This window comes from Oratosquilla oratoria, chromosome 41 (assembly GCF_046742065.1).
Source record: "Oratosquilla oratoria isolate Oo_2021 chromosome 41, ASM4674206v1, whole genome shotgun sequence".
Classification (NCBI taxonomy): Eukaryota; Metazoa; Arthropoda; class Malacostraca; order Stomatopoda; family Squillidae; genus Oratosquilla; species Oratosquilla oratoria.
The window spans coordinates 5,555,001-5,570,363 of record NC_134817.1 but is presented as its reverse complement, the minus strand read 5'-3'; the positions used below and the strand labels follow the sequence as shown (position 1 = coordinate 5,570,363).

At 42.7% G+C, this 15,363-nt stretch overlaps 1 protein-coding gene across 3 annotated transcripts in view; it reads right to left on the bottom strand.

Moving 5' to 3' along the window:
* Window positions 1–15,363, bottom strand: part of LOC143020908 (EF-hand calcium-binding domain-containing protein 14-like) — a 299,803-nt gene that overhangs the window by 56,667 nt on the left and 227,773 nt on the right. The window contains exon 2 of one of the 3 annotated variants that reach the window (XM_076177815.1): window positions 1,695–2,800. The exons of the other annotated variants lie outside the window; for them this stretch is intronic. Within the exon in view, the coding sequence (XP_076033930.1) occupies window positions 1,695–2,052 (358 nt within the window). The 5' untranslated portion in view covers window positions 2,053–2,800. The remainder of the gene's footprint in view (window positions 1–1,694; window positions 2,801–15,363) is intronic. 3 annotated transcript variants of the gene reach the window in all.

The window sequence follows — 15,363 nt, the reverse complement described above, 5'->3', positions numbered from 1 at the left end:
CCCTCGACCACGATACTTTGAGGACGAGTTGGCCTCAGGGCTTCTGTCGGAAGTCCGACACAGAACAGAGGAAACTTGCGGCCGCTCTTGTACCTGGAGAGGGGGGGGGGCGAGGGGCCGGGGGGACGTGGGGGGGGTGGAACCCCGACAGACAACCATATGAACTAATGGACCTAAAGCTCTTTTCTCGGTGTTCATTGTAATGCAGTACATATACTTGTACAATATACTTATATACATATAAACACAAACACACACACACACACATATATATATACATTTATATATATAAACACTGCTCACAACATGTATAGTCTATTTACCAAGAGCTTTTTCCCTCTTATAAGAGAGGTAGCCAAGTCAGAGGCACGTACTTACTCCCACCCATTCTACTCCCCTCCACCACCCTTTCCTCCCTCTCATCTTAGCTCCTCATGGATGACGGGTCATCCCTGTATCTCGCTCACTGGCTTGGGTCAGTGGGCGGGATACAGTCATACGTGTATAGTGCTCTCCTAATAAAAAGGATAACACCAACAGTAATATTATCACTCAATATCACCACTGTCGTTACCATCTTCATTATCACCACTAACACCAACAGCAGACTCATCACACTCATTAGTATCCTATTTACATCTTGTTACTCCCCCTCCTCAACTCCCCCACCCGCTCCCCCCACCCCCATCCCCACCCCCCATCTCCCTCGCCGCTGCAATTTGTAACGATTACCCAATTATGCTTTTTGAGATTACAACCAAGACTGAAAATGGTTCGTCGCGTCTCGACGCTGATGATGAAGAAGAGGAGGAGGAGGAGGAGGTCAAGAGGAGTATGAGGAAGAGGGAGGAAGAGGAGGAAGAGGAGGAAGAAGAGTAGAGAAAGAGGAGGAAAAGATAAGAAGATGAAGAGGAAGAGGAGGAAGAGGAGGAGGAGGAGAAGGAGATGCAGTACATCCAGATCAAGCCGGGTGAGCATTAGGAGGTGGAAGAGGAGGAGGAGGAGGAGGAGGTGATGAAGGAGGAAAAGGGAGAGAAGGAGGAATAGGAAGAAGATAAGAAGATGAAAATGAAGAGGAGGAGATACAGAACTTCCAGGTCATGCCGGATGAGGAGGAGGAGGAGGTGGAAGAGGAGGAGGTGAAGGATGAAAAGGAAGAGGAGGAGGAGGAGTAGGAAGAGAGAAGTAGGAGTAAGAGAAAGAGGGGGAGGAGGTGGTCAAAGAGGAAGAGAAAGAGAAGGAGGAGCAATAGGAAGAAGAGAAGTAGGGAAAGGAGGAATAGGAGGAGGAGAAGGAGGAGGAGGAAGTGAAGGAGTAGGAAGAGAAGTAGGAGAAAGATGAAGAGGAGGAGGGTAAAAGGAGTAGAAAGAGGAGAAGTAAGAGAAAGAAGGAGAGGAGGAGGAGGAGGGAGGAGGACTAGGAAGAGGAGAAGTAGAAGGAAGAAGAAGAGGAGGAGGAGGAGGAGGAGGAGGAGTAGGAAGAAAAGTAAGAGAAAGAAGAAAAAGGGGAGGAGGAATTGTAGGAAGAGGCGTAGGAGGAGGAGGAGGAGGAGAAGGAAGAAGAGAAGTAGAAGGAAGAAGTGGAGGAGTAGGAAGAAAAGTAAGAGAAAGAAGAAAAGGAGGATGAGGAATTGTAGGAAGAGGAGTAGGAGGAGGAGGAGGAGGAGGAGGAGGTGGAAGAGCAATTATCCGTACCTGCGTTGATGCGGAGATGCAGAGCATCTAGGTCATGTCGTGTGAGCATGAGGAGACGAAGGGCGGCGCCCACGCCCGCGAGCGTGGTGAGCAGCAGGAGGAGCGTACAGGCCCCTGGGAGGCACGCCCATCCTAGGGCGCCCCTCTTGAGCCCGCCCACCACGCCCACGACCCCGTAGTCAGCCTCGACGTCCTCAGAGTCAGACTGGAGGAGGTCGTGGTGTGATGAGGACGACTTCCGGCGGACCTTGTCCTCGGCCACGAGGGCGTCCAGCTCCTTCCTCTTACGCCGGAGTTTCTTGTGACCTCCGCCCCCGCGCCCTCCGGCCCCTCCCCCCCCTCCCCCCTCCACGCTCATCGCCGCCCCGTGACGTCACTCGCTCCCCAAGAGCCACCTTCCCCGCGAACACTCTTGGCCCGCAGTCCTTGCGGCTGCGGGGGCGGCAGGGCGAGGGGGAGTGTGGTCGGGGCGATGGTTGCGGTGGGGGAGCTTGAGGGCGCTCGTCAAGGTCGAAGTTACGGGGCACTTCGACGAAGGTCGTCCTTAGTACCTGACGGAGGCGTGGTCGTTGTGGTCTTGCGGAGGTCCTAGAAGGACTTCGTTGTTGTTGGGCTTGTGAAAAGGATCTCGACGTCCAAGGGAAGGCACCGAGGGTACTACTTCTCCTGAAGGAGGAAGGGTTCTTCTGGAGTAGCGTGGGGGGATGTCTCCTTCAGCAGTAGCCTCTAGGTATTGAGGATGGGAAGGAGGAAATGGGAAGGGGATGGAGGAATGCTTACTGATCTTCACGAGATACGCTCCCAAGGAGATTTCTCGTGAGACACGACGCGCCAAAGCGTGAGGTCAATCACGTTATGCTTCTTCTCACGACGACACGCACACAAAATCACGTGCGCTCACGTTCTGCCGGGCACCGAACTCACGCCGTCCTGGAGGGAGGTCAAGGAGGACGAGGAGAAGGAGGAGAAGGGGGAGAGGGTCGTACTCAACCCATTGCAGGACTCGAGGAGATCTTGAGGTCCTACTCCAAGGGCCAGAAGCCTTTGGGGTCTTCCTTGTCGTTGTCCTTTCTTTGCACCTTAGAGTCTTTTAAGATCATGTAAAGCTGCAAGAGTAATTTTGTTATAGATTTAGCCACAAAATAGTTTATATATTAAATATTTCATGTAAAGTGGTTATTGGTGCTCCAAACATAATTACAACTGTGTTATTTATTGGTTATAAAACACACGAAAATTTCCTTCTCTCTCTCTTTTTAATTGAAGAAGTGACAATGGCCACGGAAACCATAAACTAATCGGACGCAGGCGATGAAGTTTGTCGAAAGAAAAGTTACCAAAAACATTCCTTCAAATCACAGGGTAATGATGAAACTTGCTAATTGCCCATTACGACATCTGGGCCCCATAAAGGGGGCAACCGCGCACAGAAGCTTAGCAAACTCCGCTTATTTATACCTGGACCAACCTTATGGGAACGTATACGATTGTGTTTGTTTGTGTTTACTTGTTTGCATTTGTGTGTGTGTCTGTGTTTGTGTGCTTTTGTATCTGCGTGCGTGCGTGTGTGTGTGTGTGTGTTTTTGTATTTGTGTGTGTGCGCGTGCGCGCGCGTGTGTATGAGACACATACAGGCTACCAGAAATATACACAGCAGCAACAGCGGTAACAAGTCGTGTGTGTATTTTTCTTTCTGCCCGTGTGATTTTATTAAGCATGACCCGCTCCCGTCGATGTAGTGGGGAGCCGCCAGGTGATTTTATTCAGTTAAATAAACAACCATTCCACCATTTTAGGAAGGAAAGAACATGAAAGAGAGAGAGAGAGAGAGAGAGAGAATGGAAGCGGGGAGGGAAACCTATTTCACACTAGACGGCAACAACCGGGGGGAGGGGGGAGGGGGGGAGAGGGGGGGGTTAAGAAGCGGTGGAATTAAACTGCCGGGTCCGGCCATAGATTTCCTCCTGGAGAGAGGAGGAAGAGGAAGAGGAGGAGGAGGAGGAGGAGGAGCAGAAGAGGTGAAGAAGCAATTTGAATATTCATCTAATAAATTACACCTGCTAAAACCATCGCATGTAACACTTCGGATGGATAGGATACCTCTATACAAGCACCTCATCAACAGCGTGACCATTGTTTATTACTCTACTTTTGTTTATTTATTTATTAATTTATTTATTCATTATTTGTTCGTGTGTTGAGGCTCGTTTCGTATGAACCAAAAGCTAGACTCGTTTTCACGTCCAACAAAATAAATTCACTTTTTTTTTCTTCCTTTTTTTAGGTCAATTTCATTTCGTGCTTGATTTAATTTTACCTTTACGTTTAATTTTATTTAATTTCATTTTACAATTCATTCAATATTACTTTTATCTTCGGCCCATTCCTCCCGTCGTTTGGGATCATATGGCCTCAGATTGTTTTAAACTCTGCTAAAATAAATTCACTTATTTATACAAAGAGCTTAATTTTAGCGATCTATCTAACAATCTATTAATTTTCAATTCATTTTATTTTGTATTATATCGATATACTTTTTATTGTTATCACTATAATGTATTTACTTTTATTTATTCATTTTTTCAAATGGCCTTATTATGGGCGTAAATGTTTTCTTTCATTTTAAATTAAATATTCTAATATCTTATTTTTATACAGTTTTATTTTGTTCATTTTTACTCTACATTTTTTCAAATTTACTTATTCTTTTCAATTTCATGTCGTTTCAAAGCACTGCAACAAATTTCATCTTCTTTTGTGGCCTCACACTGCGGAAAGCACATAGGTTCTGCGAACAACGACGTCTACGAGGTGCGAATTAGCATTTTCGTCGCGAAAAAAACGCGCGCTTGAAATAAAATAAAATAAACGAAAAATAATAAAAATAATGAAATAAGAATAAAATAGAATTTAAAATAAATTAAATAACAAACCACAAAAAACACATTGCGAAAAATTCTATCGCAAACATTTTTCATCGGTGCGCGTACAACAAATAAAACAAAATAAACAATCAAAGAAAAAAACCAGAATAAAATAGAATTATAAATAAAGTAAATTACACAAAACGTCCAAAAAACATAAAAAGGAAGAAAAATCAGAAAAAGAAGAAGGAAGAGGAAAAAGAAGAAGAAGAAGAAGAAGAAGAAGAAGAAGAAGAAGAAGAAGAAGAAAAATGCGTTCCACTTTTTCGACGCCAAGGAAGCTCTGCAAGTCCGTCTTTCAGAAGCTTCCAGACACCAATAAAAGGAAATAACGAACTCAGACACTTTCCCCTGACGATGTGCAAAGCATTTTTCCCTCCTCATTTCACTCACGAACGAAAGCTTTTGCAATGCTCCCTGGCTCCCCAGATACGCAAAATTTTGAAATTTCGTGAAGAGCAATGAAATGCAATAGAAGAACAATTCACGAAAACCGGTCTTAAGCTTCCCTATTGGTTGACGTTGGCTACCAAGAATCGAGGAGGGGGTGAGGTTGAGGGGGTTTGGGGGGTTAAATATCCTCTGGAGATTTAGCATTGTGCCCTCTCCCCCCCCCCAAGTTCCCCCTCTCCCCCAGTTCCCCTCTCCCCCCCAGTTCCCCCTCTCCCCCCCCCAGTTCCCCCTCTCCCTCCCCCCCATATTCCACTCCACTACGTAGCAATGGTGTCCATATAATTTCCTTCCCCTTTTTTAATCTTATTTTTTTTATCCCTATTTTCTTTCACTTGACAATTTTTCGCTGAAGAAGATCCTTCCTGCCTACTCGTGGTGAACAAGATGAATATTTCGTTCTATTTAAATTGTCCAACTGATAATCCCCGATACCTAAATTCTTGGAAATATTATGATGAATTATCACGTTAATTCATCTCTGTTTAATCTATATGTTTCCTCTCCTACGTTCGCATTCTCCTTTTAAAGAGTTTAATACACTTGTTTCGGTATAATAGTGAAACGAGAACCAAACACAGAGAAATACAAATAAACAAACGCATAACGACCTTAAAAAAAAAAAAAAAACGCACATCCTCTTTAACAAACATTCCTGCAATGATATTTTTTCTAATAAACAGTTCTGGAAATAAACAAATAAATACTTAAAATAAATAAATACAAATAAAATACCTTAAATGAATAAATACATAAAAACTGAAGAAAAAAAAAATTACTCCCTCTGGTTCGTACACTCGAAGCGAACTCGAGGATGGGCGCGGCCGTCGACTGGGGGGCTTCCTTGAAGGTCACGGCCCCCCTCCCCCCAACATGCCCCCCAGCCCCCCCTCCAGTCTCCCCCGGCTCTCCCAGTTTCCACGGCGACCTCTGCATTAGTAAATAGTGTTGCGCTGACCGTTGTCATTGGCAACGACTGTATTACTCATCAAGTTCTCTGTCTTCAGTGCATCTGATGTTCTGACAGTTCTGTACTCATTAGTTGGCACTGCCAACACTTTACTGGACAGGTCCACATCGATGGAGAAACTGTAGGCACTATATAGTTAGATATAAATAGGAAATGCATGTTAAATTAAACAACTAACAAAATAAACACTCATGATGTTAGGACGGTCAAAACGGTGACCAAGCCTTTTTGGATTTTGGTCCCAAAAATTTCAGATTTTTTTTTTCACCTATCAGCAAGAATAATATAATGTTGTTTTATGACACTGGTAATGCTCTTGTATCATGCTCACACTATGCTCTTGTCTTTCATCACGTCAGTACAAAGTCATGCTCTGCTTATGATCATATCAGTGAGTATTGGATGCATGTATTAAAATCACTTCCACCACTTGAGTATTGCTCCCAGCATCATCACAGTTTTAATCATCATCATCATATACGTAATGTTCCTGTCACTATCACCACAGGTACAATGTTCTAGTCACTGTCATCACACATGTTTGTATCCAGTCACTATCATTTGTGAAAATAGTGTTCATCTCAGTTATTATATATGCTCTGCTCCAGTCACTATCACTGTGAAAATAGTGTTTTTTTCAGTAATTACAAATGCTCTGCTCTCAGTCACTATTACCGTTAAAATACTGTTCTTTTCAATGTCACTACATGGTATCACATGGGTATTACACCAGTTACTATCAGGTATTCGGTAATACTCCACACCTTACCATCGCTCGAGTAATAGTCTCGTTACTATTACCATACAATAGTAATTATTAGTTCTGTTACCATCACACCAACAAAATGGATAATCTTGTCACTCTTCCATAAAAGGAGACAACTTATTTTCTTACACAAAATAATGCAACGAATTAGAAGGTCACAAGACAAATACCTCATTAATATGTTTCATGTCTGCTAAATGGTCATCTGGAATTTTGTTAATTTTTTATCCTTCGACCTTGTTTATGGACCAAAAGGTCTCATCTTTTGTTATGTATGAAACTGTAAGAAGAGAAACGTCTTACTAATAAAGGGTCCCTTCTCCTAGGGTCTTTATCTTTTCTTATGTTGACAAAACTCGGAAGAACCTATTTCCGAATACAACCAAAACAATCCAACCATTATCTGAGAAAAAAAATTATACGAAATAAAACTAAAACAAACAAATGAACAAAGAAAAAACATTTCTTAGTGTTAGCTTGAAGAAATAAAAAAAATCATAGCGAAAGGGGTAAAAATTCACTTTAGGAGTCATAACTTCAGCGTGAGCCGAGAGGTCTGTCGACTTGGCTTCCCTCGGAAACTTAAAACTTTCGCGAACCTTTATGAGCGCTTGGAAACAGGACTGACACCATACCAGACTCCGACTACAGTCACTGGTGACCAGTGACACTCAAATTTATGATACAATATCTGACACTGGCCTCGCCGACGGCTGTACAATGCGCCAGAGTGAAGCGTAAATAACGCAAGTTCAAATCCCAGAGATAGATACAGAAATGAATATTGAGAGGATGTCTCCATGCGTAAGTACTACATATGTTTGAGCCCCGTATGTCTCGCCTGGTGATACATACATACATACATATATATATATATATATATCGCACATAGAAACACTCGAACACGTGCGTACACACACACAATGCACACACAAGTACACATACTCACACAAAGCCAGTCCAACACCACCGTACCCTTTGCACTACTTTTACATTAAACCTTGCGTGTCAGAAAATGACACATTTATTGCCGAGTAACAGGCTGCAATTAACTTCTGTACAGTGCTGCACTGTAGTCAAGGAGTCAAGATCAGTGCCAGTGCCATTGGCAGTGCCAGTGACAGTGCTTTTCGAGTCTGGCCTCAGACAATACGTCATCGGAACCATTAAGGGCCAATTGATGCCCAACCCAGCTGGATAACAACATCGTAAGTCTTGGGCGAATGCCGAGGCCAGCGTCAACAGCACCAGCAGGTTTACCAGCTTCACCAGCAGGTTTACCAGCTTCACCAGCAGGTTTACCGGCTTCACCAGCAGCTTTATCAGCTTCACCAGCAGGTTTACCGGCTTCACCAGCAGCTTTACCAGCTTCACCAGCAGCTTTACCAGCTTCACCAGCAGCTTTACCAGCTTCACCAGCAGCTTTACTAGCTTCACCAGCATCTTTACCAGCTTCACCAGCATCGCCAACAGCTTCACCAGCAGCGGAAACATCTTTACTAGCAGTGTTAACAGCTTCACTAACATCACATCAACAGCTGCACAAACATCGCCAACAGCAGCTTTACCATTTTCATTTTCAGCATCACCAACATCGCCAGTATCGTCATCATCTACACCAGCAGTTTCACCAGCTGCACCAGCATCGCCAACAGAAGCTTCACCAGCAACTAAAGAAGAGGCGACGACATTCGCCCGAGCAGCCGACATGTCGGCCTTTTTCAGCCAAAAAGCTTTCAATATTTTTCCTTTTCCGTCCGAGGCTAAGTAAGTTTAGGCGAGGTGAGGTGAGGTGAGGTGAGGTGAGGTTAGGTTAGGTCAGGCTAGGTTAGGTTAGGTAACGTTAGATTAGGTGAGGTTGTGAAATTCTAAGTTTGGTGAGGTTAGCTTAGCTGATGTTAACTTCGGTTGAGTTGTTAGATGAAATTAGGTTAAGTTAGACGAGGCTCTTTGAGGTTAGGTTCAGCTAGATGAGGTTAGGAAAGGCATTGGAACCTACTGGCTCCTGAAACTGACCAACTACCGCCACGTTGGCGACGACACTGTGATCGTAATGGCGTTCTGCTTAATTTGCGACGATAAGTCTTAATTGAATTACTTGCCATTATTTCATCATTATCTATAAGAAAAATCTTGCCGATAACAAAGATACAATAATACTAATGATGGCAGGGAAATGTGACGATTTTATAGATAAGGAGATCGTTAATGTCACCGCAAATGAGGATCCCCATTACTGTGGTCACGTATACAGATATATGTGTATGTATGTATATATGTGTGTAAATATATATATATATATATATATATATATATATATATATATATATATATATGTATAGATATATAAATACATATATATATATATACATATGGACATTCTGACAGGTTGACGTAAGTGGAGTAGGAAACTTAGTCTGAGTTTATTCCTGACTAGTTATATATATATATATATATATATATATATATATATATATATATATATATATACATATATATATATATATATACATATATATATATATATATATACATATATATATATATATATATATATATATATACATATATATATATATATATACAGACATTCTGACAGGTTGACGTAAGTGGAGTAGGAAACTTAGTCTGAGCTTCCTGACTAGTTTCGCAGGTATGCTTTTTGAAATAGCATACCTGCGAAACTAGTCAGGAATAAACTCAGACTAAGACTCCTGTGTTTCCTACTCCACTTTCGTCATACACACACACACACATATATATATGTATATATATGTATATATATATATATATATATATATCATTTCAAGAGAAGTACCTCCACGGTTAAGATGTTAAAAATCTCTTCTTCCGCTTCCTCTTCCTCTCCTCAGACTCCACTACAACCGTACCCAACCTCCAATCAAATCCTCAGGGGCTACAACCATTACGACCACCGTCCTCCACTTCGTTCACAACCTCTTGGAGTATATGAATGTGTCCCCGAACTCAGGCCCTTGAACTCGGCCCTCGAACTCGGTCCCTCGTACTCGGACACCGAAATTGGCCTTCGAACTCGGACCCCGAACTCGGCTCTCGAACTGGGCCTTGAAACACGGACCCCGCACTCGGGTCTCGAACTCGGCTCTCAAACTCGAACTTTGAACTCGGCTCTCGATGTCTGACTACATATCTGGCAACTGTATGAACTTGCCCCTCGCGGTCTTCAACTTCAAGTTTATGACCTCACGGGCGGAGTTGCCAATGCTCGCCAGAAAATAATCTTATCCTTTTTGTATAAACTTAAAACAACCATTACTCGTAATCCAAGACGACTGGGCATCGAAGAGGAATATCTCCACCTCTTTGAATCGTTCTTATCGTCACAGGTGTCTTCCTCATTGTTTTCTAGCTTGATATACAAAAATGAGGAGCTGGCAACCCATCGCTTTCTCAGCAATACCGGAGAGTGACGGTCAAAACTAACTTTTTTGATTTCCAGTAGATTCTAGCTACCGGTCCCCGCCCCAGTCTAGAAAAGGGGCGGGGAGACGCCATCTAGAACGACTAAGTCCTTGCATTCTTCGTATTACTAAATTCACAAAAAACAGGAAATGTTTGGGTGGGGTGGGTGTGTTTCAAGATGGCGTCCTTGAGCGTGTTTAGGATTGTGTGAGCGAGCCAAATCACTTGTATGTATTCAATTAATTATGATAACCAGAATAAGAGCTGCACTCGTGGCGTTCCGTCTCTGTGCCATCAGTCAAACTTGGGCGTGCCATTGTGTGCCAAGGGTGACTGGAGGCGTGCCAAGGCGTGTCAGGGCGTGCCAGGGCATATGAACTAACCATGAGGCGTGTTCTATGTGACTAAATTTACAACAGGTCTCGCCTTGCACTATCACTACACACAGAAAGAAAGGAGCGGATGTTGGGCAACCCTATTAACGGTGTATGTATTTACAAGAGCTTATGTGGTTAGCGTGAGGGGGTATGAGCGACCTTAGGTCACAATCTCGTGGTTCTTAGTTATAAAAAAAAAATATATATATATATATATATATATATATATATCCTCTCACGTTCTTTACAACTGTTTGTCTACTCTGTAGATCCAGTCTACCTTATAGAACCCCTACATCATCATACACGCACACACGCGCACACATGCGTAAATACGTACATATTTCATGGCGTCTCAGCAGCACGCTATTATGAGACTTTCTTTCTCTCATTATTCTTCCGCCAACTCTCCTCCTCCTCCTCCTCCTCTTTCCTCTCTTGAGGTAACGTACCCCCTCCCCCCTTCTTCCCTTCCCCCATCTTTCTCCCTTTCCGATTCCCTCTCCTTCTTCCCCCCACTTTGCCGCCACTTAAGAGTACGAAATAAAGGAGGCGACGAACTAAGAGGTACTGTCATTAGACGCGCGGGGCGGAGGTAGGGGGGGGGAGACAAGAGGTGTTGGAGGTAGGGGTACGAGAGGAGAAAGACCGTGCAAACACAAAGGGGCTTGAAGCATGGAGGAGGAAGAGAAAGACGACGAAGTAGAGGAGGAAGACGAAGAAAAGGAGTGGGAGGAAGAGGAGAACGATGAGAAGGAGGACGAGAAGGAGGAGGACGAGGAGAAGAAGGAAGGAGTAGAGGAGGACGAGGAGAAGGAGGAGGGCAACGAAGAGGAGGAGGATGACGAAGAGGAAGAGGATGAGAAGAAGGAGAGCAACGAGGAGGAGGACGAGAAGGAAAGCGAAGAAGAGGACGACGAAGAAGAGGAGGAGGAAGAAAAAGAGGACAATGAAGAAGAGCACGAGGACGTAGAGGAGGAGGAAGAAATATAAGGTCAGGAAGAAGAGGAGGGCGAAGAGGACGAGGAGGACGACGAGGAGGAAAAGGAAAATGAAGAGGACTAAGAGGAGGAGGATAAAGAGGAGGAGGAGGAAGAAAAAGAGGACAATGAAGAGGAGAAAGAAAAAGAGGACAACGAAGAAGAGGATGAGAATGAAGAGGAGGAGGAAGAGGATGAGGAGGAGAGGGAGGAGGAGGAAGAGGATGAGGAAGTGGAGGAAGGGGAGGAAGAGGGGGAAGACGAGGAGGAGAAAGATGACATAGAAGAATTGAAGGAGGAAGAGAAGAAGGAGGAGGAGGAGGAGGAGGAGTAGGGGAAGTAGAATAAAATAAAAATTGAAAAAGAAGAAAGTAGGACAAGAAGAGAAAGAGGGAGAGACGGAGAAGAGGGGCAGAGGGAGGGGAGTGGAAGGGGAGGGTAGGGGGAAGGGAAAGGGGAGGGGGAGGGGGAGGGGGAGGGGGGAGAAGGTTGAGTCCCCCAACACCTGCTAACCAACCTTCCTTTCTTGTGAAACTAATTCTTATTTCATCATATCATTATTGTATTTCTGTTGTTGTTATTGGTGGTATAATTCTTAATTTCATCGTTATCATCATTTTGCAATTTCATTATCTTATTGTTATCATTATTGTTATTACCATTACCAAATATTATTACTTATTCTTCTTCTTATTATTACTATTCTCTTTATAAATATTACTACTTTATTTTCTATAATTTCATTAGCATTATTAATATTATCATTACTATCATTATTATTATTATCATTATTATTATCATTATTACTATCATCATTATTATTACCAGAATTATCATCAATATTATTATAATCATGATTATTATTATCATTATTATTATTATCATTATTATTTTAACTTTTGCGTCACCAGTCGTCTTAAACCAATCAGGACAAGGCCCAACGGTTTCGTAATTTCGAAATTTGAACGGGAGCAACGGTAGCTAGTTAATTGCATGGCAACTGGAAAGCAGAGGCGATAATAATAATAATAAAAAAGATAATAATAATTAAAACACGTTTATGTACACGTTTGGGCAGATGTTATGTTGACAAACGACGATGAATGCAATTACATGATACTTGAGTCCCGTAATTGTAAATAGGCCAAAGCTAATTATAACACATGTGCATGAGAGAGGGAGAGAGAGAGAGAGAGAGAGAGAGAGAGAGAGAGAGAGAGAGAGAGAGAGAGAGAGAGAGAGAGAGAGAGAGAGAGAGAGAGAGAGGACGTCTGTCCATCACTCCACATCACCGCTCGAGTTTCCTGCCGCACCCCAATCACAACCCAATCAACACCACAGTGCTCTATCACCACCAGATCGCTTCCGAGTCCTCAGGACGATTCTGTGGTACCGGGCTATCACCACCACCACGTCCCCTACCACCACCGCAATGCCTTATCACCATCCGATCTCTCTTGTGCCTTCAATGAGATCCCTGAGTAGCACTTTATCACCGCCACTAATACCACTAACACCACCATCACTAACCTCACCACCACTAACCCCACCACCACTAACATCATCACTAACTCCACCACTACTAACACCATCACTAACCCCACAACCACTAACACCACTAACCCCACCACCACCACTAACACCATCACTAACCCCACCACCACTAACCCCACCACCATGAACACATGAAAACAAGCAGTAATCACTCATTCATTCGTTCTTGTGTTTTTAATTCGTTTACTTATTCTTGCAGATAACATTGTTAGGGGACTAAACAATAAAATGTTGATTGGTCTTTCTATTACTTTCATTGTGCCATGGGCGGGATTCACGCCAAGACTTCGTGGGCGCGCGTCAATGTACAGTACTCTTCTTCGTCTCGCCGCCCATCTTCTGACGTCACTGAATCTTATACGTCATCAAAATTCCTCGTCCGATGACGTCATAACACCAATAAGGACTCCAAATCCTATGTATGTATGTATGCGCGTGCGTGTATATGTATGCATGCATGCATGTACGGTTGTATGTATGGACTTAGGTATGTAAGTATGTATTTATGTAAGTATGTGTGTATGTACGTATGTATGTGCGTATGTACGTATGTATATGTATGGATGCATGCATGTACGTGTGTATGTACGTATGTATATGTATGGATGCATGCATGTGCTTTTGTATGTATGTACTTAGGTATGTGTATACATACGTACGTATGTAAGTATGCGTGTATGTATGTACGTATGTATGTATGTACTTAGGTATGTGTATACATACGTACGTATGTAAGTATGCGTGTATGTATGTACGTATGTATGTATGTATGTAAGAGTATGTCAAAGCACACACCAACACTTACAGACACTCCCACATCGGTGCAGTGTGGGTGAAGAGTCGCCCCCCCCTTCCCCCCTCCCCCCCCACAGCGCGTGTCGAGTGTAGTGAAGCAAATCCTCCAAATCCTAACCAAATGAAACGTTCTTTGTCGTCCTCCTCGAGGCAATCTTTAAAAGGACCAAGGGGAAGAAGATGGGGAGGGCGAGGAAGAACAAAAGGGAAAAAAGGAGGAAGAGGAAGAGAAGGTAGAGGAAGAGGTAAGAGAGAAGGTTGATGCAGTGGGAGAGATATTTGTTGAAGTAAAGTTAGTGAGAAGAGGAAGAAGAACAACACGAAAAAATAAGACGAAGACGAAGTAGAAGGGAAAAAAGAGAAGAGAGAGAGAGAGAGAGAGAGAGAGAGAGAGAGAGAGAGAGAGAGAGAGAGAGAGAGAGAGAGAGAGAGAAAGAAAGAGGAATCTGTCACTACCAAGAGCTGTGCGTGCGTGCGTGCGTGTGCGTGTTGATGTTTGTCGACGACTTGAGTGAATGAAACGCATATGAATTAGTAATGAGTGTGTGCGTGTGTGTGTGTGTGTGTGTGTGATGGGGGTGGGGGTGTACAGCGCTCCCTGAAGACGGTAGTAGATTAATCTGCCTTAATTCAACGGAATTGTCCAAATTTTGACATCAGACAAGGAGAGAAAGAAAGAGGATAAAAAGAAAGAGAGAAAAAGAGAAGGAAGGAAATTTGCCGAGTCGAGCAGTTTTTCTTCCTTTCTCACTCTTATTGACGCTTGTTAGTAAATCGTGGACCATCTTAGAAGATTATAGCACTAGATGACCCTAAATACCAACAAAGCTTCCTATTATATCATCATTTACGAAGAGAATTTTTTTTCTTCGTTGTTTTTTACCATCAATTGAACTCTACAGTATAGTTCGTTGGTTATTATACGAAAAATATTCATTTCTACGTTTTTTTTTTTTTTGTACAAATTAAATATCTTGATGCCCAACGAACAATATCTCCTTCAGTAAGAGAATATACTTAACATTTACAGCGGTTTGAAAGTCAAGGTATAATAATTTATTTCTGTATACATTTTCATTTTTTTTACATCATGCCATGATTTTCTTTAGGTTTCATACGTTCATTTAACGTTGACGACCAACATATAACGTAAAATTACAAGCAAAATTATATCACGTAAAATCATCAAAAATGTAAAAATACAAAAACTTGAATATACAAAATACTATAAAATAAACCAACCACTCAATCAATAAAATAAATAAAAGGAATATATAAATATAAATAGCGTAAAATTGTTATCAGTTCATTTCTATGGCAATAAAAAATAGAGGGTTTTCCTTGTGTGCCCTGACCGTTTTTCTTAAGATCGTCCTCGAGAGATGTGCCTAATCACGGGACAACATCAA